This window comes from Canis lupus, chromosome 2 (genome assembly GCF_011100685.1).
Source record: "Canis lupus familiaris isolate Mischka breed German Shepherd chromosome 2, alternate assembly UU_Cfam_GSD_1.0, whole genome shotgun sequence".
Lineage (NCBI taxonomy): Eukaryota > Metazoa > Chordata > Mammalia > Carnivora > Canidae > Canis > Canis lupus.
The window spans coordinates 72,032,892-72,043,509 of NC_049223.1; the positions used below are offsets into that span (position 1 = coordinate 72,032,892).

The window sequence follows — 10,618 nt, forward strand, 5'->3', positions numbered from 1 at the left end:
ACCATGAGCAGCGTGCTCTCTTGTCTCCTTTTGCAAGAGACAAATTGAGGTGTAGACAGACACTAATTCCTAAAAGTGGCAAATGGCTTGGAAAGAGCAAGATTTGAATTTTAAAGAAAAGCATATCTGGATAGGGAGCATAGGTAGGAGTAGGCATTAGGCATGAGGATCTTTGTGTCTCATGTTAACACTCACCAGAGGGACACTCCCGGAGTTCCGGGATGGAGTCCCACATCAGGCTCCCCACAGGAAGCCTGCTTCTCCCTCTATGTCTCTGCCTCTCTCTGTGTGTGTCTCTCATAAATAAATAATTAAATAATAAACAAACAAATAAATAAATCTTAAAAAAAACAAACAAACAAAAAAAAAAAACGACTTACCAGAGACTACCTACTGCAGAGGAGTTTGTCCAGCCAGATGGTCATTTGTCCTGTATTGTGGATGTCAACCAGGCTCTAACTTAGCAACTCTATTGCTTTGTGAAAGATCCATAAAAGAATGGCCATGGTAGCAAAGATGGAGGCTATGAGGGGACACTGCAACTTGACTCCCTCTCACCAAAGTTAATCCAGCAACTGCCAATATAGCCAACCAGCGGGCAGTAGGCTTCAGTATTGCAACATAGGTCAGAGAGAACAACAGCCAGCCACTTGGTGGCAGATCAATTATGTCAGCCCCCTTCCACTTTGGAAAAGGCAATGATTCATCCTCATTGGAATTGTTATGTACTCCAAACACCGGTTGTATTTCTTACCCATAGTGTGTCTGCAAGCATTACTATCCAAAAGTTTAAAGAATACTCAATCCATTACCAGGATCAGAGGACCTGTGTGCCAACGGTGTCATGCATATAGGCTTCACTGGTCTTACCAGATGCCTATCACCCAGAAGGAGCCAGCCTGAGAACACATGGAATTGAATGAGCTTCATTTCCACAAGCTTTCATCTCCTCTGTAGAATTATAAACAATAGATGATACTTCACAGGACTGTTGTGGGACAGGAAAGACATCATGTATATAGAGTATTTTACACAGGCCCTGGTATGCAGAAAGTATTCAATAAATGGGAGGCATTATTATGAATGGAATTGTGAAAGTCCTCTGCATCCCAAGAGGAGCTGGTGGTGGGGCTTCACTAAACCCAGCAGGGCCGTGGATCCCTACTCTAGCATGGTCTGCTTGAAATACTCTGAGCTGTTCAGAAAGTCCCTGGCTTCAATTACATGTTTCTGGGGATCCCTGGGTGGCGCAGCGGTTTAGCGCCTGCCTTTGGCCCAAGGCGCAATCCTGGAGACCCGGGATTGAATCCCACGTCGGGCTCCTGGTGCATGGAGCCTGCTTCTCTCTCTCTCTCTCTCTCTCTCTCTCTCTCTCTGTGACTATCATAAATAAATAAAAATTTTTAAAAAAAGAAAAGAAAAGAAAGTCCCTGGCTTCAATTACAGGTTTCTGCCAGTGGATTAGGCAGAGATGCTGTCAGTGAGCCGGGTGGAAGGAAAGGGAAAGGGAAAAGAAAACACAGGATGAGTGTAGTAAATGAAAACTCAGACTAGGATTGGTTGGTGGCCTGGGGGAGGAGAGGAGGCAGTCCAAATGTGATTACATAAAACCAGCCTGCAGCCAGAGAGCTGCTACCTCACTGTACCTCACTGCTGTTCCCATCTAACATCAGGCTCCTGGAAGGAAGAGTCCTCTTCTCCCCTCCTCCAAGGTAATCTCAGAAGCTAGGGGAGGGGTGTCTGGGTGGCTCAGTCAGTTAAGTGTCTGACTTCAGCTCAGGTCATGATCTCAGGGTCCTGGGATCGAGCCCCCACCCTGCATCCCCGCACTGGGGGGGGGGGGGGGTCCCTGTTCAGCAGGGAATCTGCTTCTCTCTCTTCCTCTGCTCCTCCCCACCACTTATTCTCTCTGTCTGTCTGTCTCTCTCTGTGTGTCCCAAATAAATAAATAAATCTTTGAAAAAAAAAAAAAAAGGGAGCTAGGGAGAATGGATGTCAAGCTGCCAACCTTTGCCAGGGCCTCATACCTCGAGAACCAGGATACCCATTCCTCAGGGAGGGTATGCCTTGTCCCTTGTAGTGTCATGAGCTAAGACTGATCCAAGGAGATGCGTTGGGGTTTTTAGGGGCTTGTGGTATAAAACTCCAAAAGGCATGAAACTTAGTTTATAGGTGCCAACTCAGCAATCTGTGGCCTTAACCGTGGCACTTCATTTCTTTGGGCTTTAGTTTGTCATCTGTAAAATGGAGCCCAAGCTACCTTACCTGCCTATAGGACTGGACGGTTTCTGTAACCCCTTTATTTTTTTTTTATAAATTTATTTATTTATTTATTTATGATAGTCACACACAGAGAGAGAGAGAGAGGCAGAGACATAGGCAGAGGGAGAAGCAGGCTCCATGCACTGGGAGCCCGACGTGGGATTCGATCCCGGGTCTCCAGGATCCAGCCCTGGGCCAAAGGCAGGCGCCAAACCGCTGTGCCACCCAGGGATCCCTGTAACCCCTTTAATGTAGGATCTGATGTGACAGTGAATTCATCTTTGGGGATAAAGTTATCTGGAGTGGTTGTTAGAAGTGTGGGTTTGGGCATCAGTTAACTGTGGGTTTAAATCCTGACTGAGACTTCCTTGCTGGGCAATCTTAGGAATATTACTTGACCTCCCCCAGTTTCACCTTCCTTATCTATAACACATGGTTGAGAACAATGGTACATACCCCATGGAGTTGTTATAAGTAACCTTGTGCCATAAAGTGCTAAGTCCTCAATATGTGGGAGATTATTTGTTTTTAATTCAAGGAAAATGCCTTGAGCTGACAAAGATCACATCAGAGGTAAGTTTGGGGGCATATGTATTTTCCTATTCTGTGCTATAACATTAAGAGCATAAGGTGTTTTTTTGTTTTGTTTTTAAAGACTTATTTATTCATTCATGAGAGACACACACACACACAGAGAGGCAGAGACACAGGCAGAGGGAGAAGCAGGCTCCATGCAGGGAGCCCGATGTGGGACTCGATCCCGGGACTCCATCCCTCCCGGGATCACACCCTGGGCCAAAGGCAGGCGCTAAACCGCTGAGCCACCCAGGGATCCCCAAGAGCCTAAGGTTTGAATCTGACAGTGTTGAGTGTGTGTCTAGGCTGCACAATTTGCTGTGTGACTGTTGTTGCCACGCTGAAACTGAAAGCCCCCGGCTCCTTAGAAGGATCCCGGGCTCCATCCGGAGCACCTCGTTCTTGCCGAGCGCGTCCCAAAGGGCACTGGGGACCATCTCCCTCTCCCCCTTCTCTAGGCTTGTGGCCGAGCCTGCGCGCGGCGCCACCATGCGGCAGAAGGCGGTGTCGCTCTTCCTGTGCTACCTGCTACTCTTCGCCTGCGGCGGGGTGGACGCAGGTAGGGATCCGCGCACACCCGAGGGCTGCGGGATAAAGAAGCCGAGAGTTTCGGAATCCCGACAGAGGGTCTCGGGTCCCTGGTTCCAACACGGGAAGGGCTATTCTAGTGCACAGCCCCGGGTCGCTGTGGCCAGAGTCCCGGATTCGAATCCCTACACGTCCATCCCTCCATCCCACCGAAATGTGCTCTGTGCATTTACGTGCCAGGCGCGGCGCCGCGGGTGAAGCCTCTTCCCTGCAGCAAGGCTCCCCGAAATGGGAGGTTGGGGCTGGTCCTGAGCAGCAGGCACAGAGGACCCCGCTGTCCCCTCCCGATAGGCAAAAGAAAAAAAGACAAGGAATATGGCTCGGAAGGCGGAGGCTCCGGGTTCCTGAGAGCGCTGACCTACACGGCCGTCGGAGGAGGTGGGTCGGGAGGGCGGCCGGCTGGGGAGGGGGGCGGGCGCCCCCTGCGGGTGCCCCCTCACCGCCGCCTCTTCCCGCAGGGCTCCTGGCCGCCGTGCTGCCCGCGCTGGGCTTCATGAGCACCGGCATCGCCGCCAACTCGGTGGCCGCCTCGTTGATGAGCTGGTCCGCGGTGGCGAACGCGGGCGGGGTGCCCGCCGGGGGGCTGGTGGCCACGCTGCAGAGCCTCGGTGAGTGGGCGGCGCGCCCTCGGGCGGGGACGCGGGGGCCGGGGGACTCCGCGTGGGTGTTGGCAGTCCCGGTCCTGCAGCGCGGAAACGGAGGCTCCGAGGGATTGAGTCACGTACTCGGGTTCTCCCAGTTAATTCGCACCAGAGTCAGGATTCGAACCTCTTCTTATTCCTCGCTGTTAGCCACTAAGGCCACGTGCTGCACTGATGCTCCGGCCAGGTCACAACAAGCCTCGGTTTCCCCATCTGTTCCCAGGGGTGGCCAACCTCAGTATGACATTTTATGAATCTGCCCCATCCCAGAGAGCCAGAGGAGCAAAGAAGGATGGTGCAGTGGCAAAAAAAAAAAAAAAGGTGGTGGAGAGGGGTTCCTGGCTGGTTCAGTCAGTACAGCATGTGACTCCTGATCTCCCCCTTGTGAGTTCCAGCCTCGTGTTGGGTGTAGAGATTACACTTAATTTTTTTTTTAATTTTTTAATTAAAAAAAAAAGATGCGTTCACTTCTGTCTCTCCCCCACCCCTTTATCTTTCTCTCCCTCTCTCTCTGAGGCCTCCAAAATCCTAGAGAAAAGTTGTCCCTGACAGGCTCCCCTCTGCCTTCCTGAATCTTCCATCTGCTCTCAATTCCTGATGACAAAAGCTCAAAGAATCAGCCCAGAAAAATAGAGCCCTTCACAGAAGGGGCAGAAGGGAAGACAAATCAGGCCACACTCCAGCAGTGGGAGGTGAAGGGTGTGGGCAAAGCTAGGGACAGTCCTGTGCTTAAGATGCTTGTGCTCCTGCATGTGGCTCACAGGGTGGTGAGGAGGATGAAAGCTCTTACTGGTGAGCCCCCAGACCCCACAGGGAGGTCTCCACTAGGTGGCTGCTATTAGCGTTATTAATAATACAGTGTGGGGATACCTGGGTGGCTTCGTGGCTGAGCACCTGCCTTTGGCTCAGGTCCTGGTCCTGAGTCCCGTGTCAGGCTCCCCACAGGAAGCCTGCTTTCTGTCTGCCTCTCTCTGTGTGTCTCTCATGAATACATAAATAAATAATCTTAAAAAAAAAAAAAACACAGTGTGTTTACAGCAGATGTGACAATGAGCTGTGATTTGTGTATTTTCCATCTCTGAAACACATCTCTGATTTGAGATGGCAAGTAAAGGGGGAGCTAGGATTCTCTTTGTGGAAGTCCTGTTCCCTCTCAGGGCCCCTGTTCCTCTAACTGGAAATAAAGAGGCTGGACTTAACTAATGGTTTCTAGGCGTTTGAATTCCCAGTTCTGGTTCCCTGGGCCCCAAGTGACCTGGCTGTATTTGCTTTCCAGGGACTGGTGGTGGCAGTGCCCTCATGGGCAAGATTGGTGCCTTTCTGGGCTACGTCGTCCACAAACAATTGGAAAACAGCGAGGAGGATGAGGAGTAGCCAGTGCCTACCAGGAACCCAATCCCTCTTCCTGTCATAGCCCAGAGCTTTCTCTGTCACACTCAGCAGTGACCTGCGTGAAAACACAGAATAAAATTCTATCAGAAAACGTTTTGCCCTTCTGGAGTCACCCTTGCTATGAGAAGCCCTGCAAGATCTGGCTCTGATTTGTCTTATCCACACACCTCCAAGCCCTTCTCCCCTAAAGCCAACCATAGCTCCCAGAACACAACCAAGTGGTTTTATCTCTGGGCCTCAGCACGTGCTGTTCTCTCTGCCTCAAATGTCCTTCTGAAGCTCATAACCCAGCTGAGACATCCCCTCCTCTGGGATTCCTTCCCAGCAGAGCCTCCTGCCACAGCGTGAACACTCAGGCTCGATTTCACAGGGTGCCTGGGGAGGCAGAGCTCAGTCTGTTCTCAGTGGGAGAAGCTTCCAGCTACTTTTCTGATTAGGCAGAGATGGAGAAGACTGATCTCCATTCTCTGAAGAAGCTCTAGAGTGGTCTCCCTGAGATGGAGAATATAAGGCCAGAAATTTTCCTTGGGGAAAGTGTGTAACAGCAGCTTTCTGAGGGCTCAGTAAGGTTTCCTTCTCTCCAAGAACTCTGAGGATAAAGTGGACAGTTTGCATATGGAGCCTTTACACCTTCTGAGTGGAACAGGAAGGGCAACCCAAAGCTTTGGGGAGATCCAAAGTTAGCGAGGCCTGTCCAGGTGAACCCAGGGTGCCTGGACCTGGGGGTGGGGATGGGGTGGGCACAGAGGTCCTGGAAATCAAATAGCAGTGAAGACAGGGCTTGTGCCAGCACCATAGTTCTGGTCTTTGAGCGGGCACATCAGCCTCCATGCCAAATTGGCCACCCTGGGAAGTAGTCATGTGTGAACCACAGAAGCTGGTCACCAAAGGGCCACAGCAGCTGTGCTCAGCGCCATCCCCCCACTTATAGTCCAGAAATTCTTCTTCAATTACTGATGTGTGTGGGCGGGTGGATGGGTAAGAGTTCCCATCCTGCCTGCTCCTGCCCCCAGATCTAATGCCATCTCTGCAGCTGGCAATTGCTTGCCTCAGCTGGCTTGCCCCAGGCCCCAGAGAAGCACTGCCTGTGGAAGAGGTCCAGAGGCGGTAGAGGCACCACCTGCTCCTCACACACTCCTCATGGCTTGTGTCCAAGAGCAAAAGCTGGGCTGAGTCCCCTGACCTGATACTCACCAGAGGGCCTCTGCAGAGTCCTGTCTTGGTGACGGCCATCCACAGAGGAGCAGAGAGTGGACTTCTGCCTATGGAGGGAGGTGGAATCTCAGGCATCACACTCTACTGAGGCCTGTACCCCAGTTTGTCTATAAGGTTGACATCCCAGAGACATACTATGTATCCCTTGACACCTTCAGGGAGGGCATTGTCTCTAATTTATCTCTCCTCCCCGGTGCCTGGCACAGGCCTGGCACACAGTAAGTGCTAATATATGTGGGTAGAATCAAACCTGAGGTCAGTCTCCTCCCATCTACCTGTCCCTTCACCTTCCTCACTGTTCATGGGAAGGATGACTGGACCTCTTGTTCTTTCCCTGGGTGACTCTTGATAATACTCACTGTCACTATCATGTAGGTGTGGGGGTGGGAGACCTGAAACCCCTTTTACACTGTGGTATGAGTAAACACAGGCCTCAAACCTTTTAATCAGCATCCTCCAGCATAGATAAGGCTGGGGTTTTCAAACAAAGCAGTGGAACATAATAGTTAGGAAGTTCCTCTGGAGTCCTATACACCTAACATGAGTTCCTTCACTTCATGTTACTCAGTTTCTTCCTTTTTAAGATTAAAGCATAAAGCAGAGAGGAGGGATGCCTGGGTGGCTCAGTGGTTGAGTGTCTACCTTCTGTTCAGGGCATGATCCCCAATTCCCAAGATCGAGTCCCACATCAGGCTCCCTGCATGGAGCCTGCTTCTCCTTCCTCTGCCTGTGTCTCTGCCTCTCTTTCTGTGTCTCTCATGAATAAATAAATAAAATCTTGAAAAAAAAAAAAAAAAGCAGAGAGGAAAAAGCCAAATAATAGCCAGGAACTAGATCACATGATCTTGGGGTCAGGGTTTATTTTCAGGAGCTCACAGACCCTGTTCTTTCTTTCTCCCAAGGGTGGGCACCCTACCCCCGAGAGCATATACTGCCCCGCACTTATTCCCTTGGCATTAAAAAAAAGCATTTATTTGAGACACACACACACACACACACACACACACACACACACACACGAGGGACAGAGGAAGAGGGAAAGAATCCTTAAGCAGACTCCATGCTGAGTGTGGAGCCTGATTTGGGGCTCAATCCCAGGACCCTGAGATCATAACCTGAGCTGAAATCACAAGTGGATGCTTTAACCACCTAAGTCACCCAGGCGCCACTTCCGTTGGCATCTTATTCCCTTGGATAGCTTCAAGGCCAGAGAGAGACAGACAGCTCTGCCCCCAGGATTTCAGATTTGAGGCTTCAGCACTTCTCAGGCTGAATGACACTGAAAATGACCCGTCTCTAAGGAGACACTCTTCTTATCAGAGGATCCCTTGGGTCTGTGCAGGATAACTCCCTGCTTTCATTCTGCAGGCATTCACTGGGCACTCGGTCTGTGTCAGGCACTGTGCCAGCTGCTGAGAACACAATGGTGGAAGAGACCCAGTTCCTACCTCCTTGGAGCCCACAGTGCACACACTAGGAGCCTCCACAAAGCATCTACAACCTCTTTCGACCTCCTTGCCCCCATCTCCTTTCGCGCATCCTGACCCTTGTGAGCCATCATGGATCACAATCATCCTGTCTACAAAGTGTGAGGCAGAATGATGAACACAAACCAGATTTCACTAACTCAACAAATCAGGAGATGCTAGTGCATTTTTAGACTCCGCCGTGGCAATGGCCGTCAAAGAGACAAAAAACTGAGTCCTGGCCCAGCAATAGGTGGTGCTGCTGGCAGGTTACCTGCCTTCTCTGAGTCTTAGCTTCCTCGTTTTCACAACAAGGGGGCTTGGATAGTATGGCCTCTGAGGTACTTCCTGCTCTAAAACTGCTGAGCCTGAAGCACATGCTTCAGAATCCTCTCAGTCCTGTCTGGTCCCAGCCCTCTGAGAGTGGATTTTATTTTTAGAAGCTGCCAAAAGCCACCTTGTGGTGCCAACTTTGGTGACTAAGGTGGGTGATGGTGCCGAGGGCTGCCATGTTTGGTCACAAATGAGGGTGACTAGAAACCAACAGGGCAGTTCCTCACTCTGAGACCACACCCTAAGACGAGTCCAAAAATAGATCCCATCTGTGTGGCTGACTTGATGGAAAACAACATTGAGGTCCTCTGTCCTCCTCATTTCTCTCCAGACCTCTCAGTATCCTAGTCTATGAAATGGAGGAGGGGAGGAGTTGGCTCTCATCTAGACCTCGAATGTCTTTCCCTAGTACTCAAGTGAGAGGTGCCTTTCTCTTTAATAAAATCCCTTCACGTAGGGATTCCTTTTATTCAAGAGCCTCCCTGGCCCGCAGACCCTGGAAAGCCAGCTCCGTCCCTCTCAGGGCAGCCCTCCCCGCATCCCATGGTGCGATGTGCTACTGTGGCCACCAGGTGGCAGTACAGCCCCACCCTGAATCTTCCTCAGCCTGAATCATCCTTTAGCTGCTCCACAATTACCAACAGCCCTCCCAGGGGCAGACCCCACAGTGGATGCTGAAGACCAAAATGAATCGACCTTGCCCCTGCTATTCCGCAGGAGCTCCTGAAGCTCGCAGGAGTAGTGAATCCTGAGGATCCCTGCAGGGCCTGCCCCTCCTCTCCCTTGCACTGCAGGCCCTCAGCCCTCTGAGGATCTGAGGATCTCCAAACTCCCCAACAGAGCATTAGGGACCCTCTGCAATCAGATCTCACCTTCAGGCCTATAGCCTGTGCTTCCAGACCGCTGCTACAGGGATTTAAATGACATGAGAACACTCCACAAACACTTCCCCTTGGCTGGGCAGTAGAGAGTGATGTCAGATACAGGGTATCCCTGGATTCAACCTTGAAAGGGGCCTGGGCCAGCAGAGGGCCTGGGTCAGCAGTAACTGGAGGGAGCAGAGGCAGAGGAGGCCTGTGGCTTCCTGTGAAGAACTAAAGAGCCACTTCCTTTAAGCAGATTGCTGTGGGGGAGGGGCAGAAGAGTAGGAGGTGTGGGCTTCCTGGCTTAAGGGAAAAAGAAAGGGGCCCCAGGAAGGCCCCATATAGAAGTTCGGAGCAGGCTTCCCTTCCCTCCGAGGTTTCCATGGAGCAAACAGTGCAGACAGGTAGGGTCACACTCTTCTCATGTGTTATGAAGCCACAGAGAAGAGGCAGGTTAGGGGCAGGCTCATTTGTCTAAGGCCAGTCAAGAAATGGAGCCTGGGTTACTTCGAGAAGCAATCCCAAGCACTCAGCCCCAAGTAGCCAAGTCCAAGTACTAAGCCTCAGAGTCCAGTCCCAGACCTCTAGATCCAAGGTATTAGATATATTAACTCATTTAATCCTGACAACAACCCTCTTGGGTGTTATTAGGATCCTTGCTTCATAAATGAAGAGGATCAAGACTGAGAAGGGAGGTTAAATGACTCCCGTAAGGTAAACAGCTAGCAAGTGGTAGGACCAGGATTTGAATCTTGACAGGCATTGTAGAACAGTACTTGGCACCAGAGAGGACCATATAAATAATTGTCCAATAAAGGTACTTAATCTCCTTTGGTCCCATCCATCCCCCCACACTCAATCCAGCAATCAATCAGCCTGTAGAACTATCTTCTAATTATTTCTGGAGACTGTTCACGGCTCTCCACCCACATGCCCCCCCCCTTTTTTTTAAAGATTTTATTTATTTATTCATGAGGGACACAGGGAGAGAGAGAGAGAGAGAGAGAGGCAGAGACATAGGCCGAGGGAGAGGCAGGCTGCATTCAGGGAACCCAATGTGGGACTGGATCCCAGGACCCCAGTATCACCATCTGAGCCAAAGGCAGACACTCAACGGCTGAGCCATCCAGGTATCCCTTTGGCCCCCCTCTCATCATCTAGCTCACTACCCTCAGTCCTGGAGGTCACCTACAAGGTCTTCCTAATGGGTTTCCCTGTGTCCACTCTTGTATATTCTCCACACAGAGTCAAGAAGATCTTAAAGCACAACAAAGTGACCCCC

At 50.9% G+C, this 10,618-nt stretch overlaps 1 protein-coding gene across 1 annotated transcript; it reads left to right on the forward strand.

Annotated features, from left to right (window-relative positions):
• The first annotated feature begins 1,573 nt into the window (after positions 1 to 1,573).
• On the forward strand, positions 1,574 to 5,553 carry IFI6 (interferon alpha inducible protein 6). Its single transcript, XM_038531397.1, has 5 exons — positions 1,574 to 1,712; positions 3,297 to 3,397; positions 3,718 to 3,804; positions 3,885 to 4,034; positions 5,344 to 5,553. Exons 2-5 carry the CDS (start codon positions 3,328 to 3,330, stop codon positions 5,439 to 5,441), a joined length of 405 nt encoding a protein of 134 aa, XP_038387325.1. The 5' UTR covers positions 1,574 to 1,712; positions 3,297 to 3,327; the 3' UTR covers positions 5,442 to 5,553.
• Positions 5,554 to 10,618: the final 5,065 nt, after the last annotated feature.

Bases quoted from the DNA above. Each gene is read 5' to 3' on its own strand.
- IFI6 (XM_038531397.1), top strand. From the start codon at position 3,328: ATGCGGCAGAAGGCGGTGTCGCTCTTCCTGTGCTACCTGCTACTCTTC. The intron at 3,805-3,884 runs GTGGGTCGGGAG...CTCTTCCCGCAG, and splicing joins CTACACGGCCGTCGGAGGAG to GGCTCCTGGCCGCCGTGCTG. The intron at 4,035-5,343 runs GTGAGTGGGCGG...TTTGCTTTCCAG, and splicing joins GGCCACGCTGCAGAGCCTCG to GGACTGGTGGTGGCAGTGCC.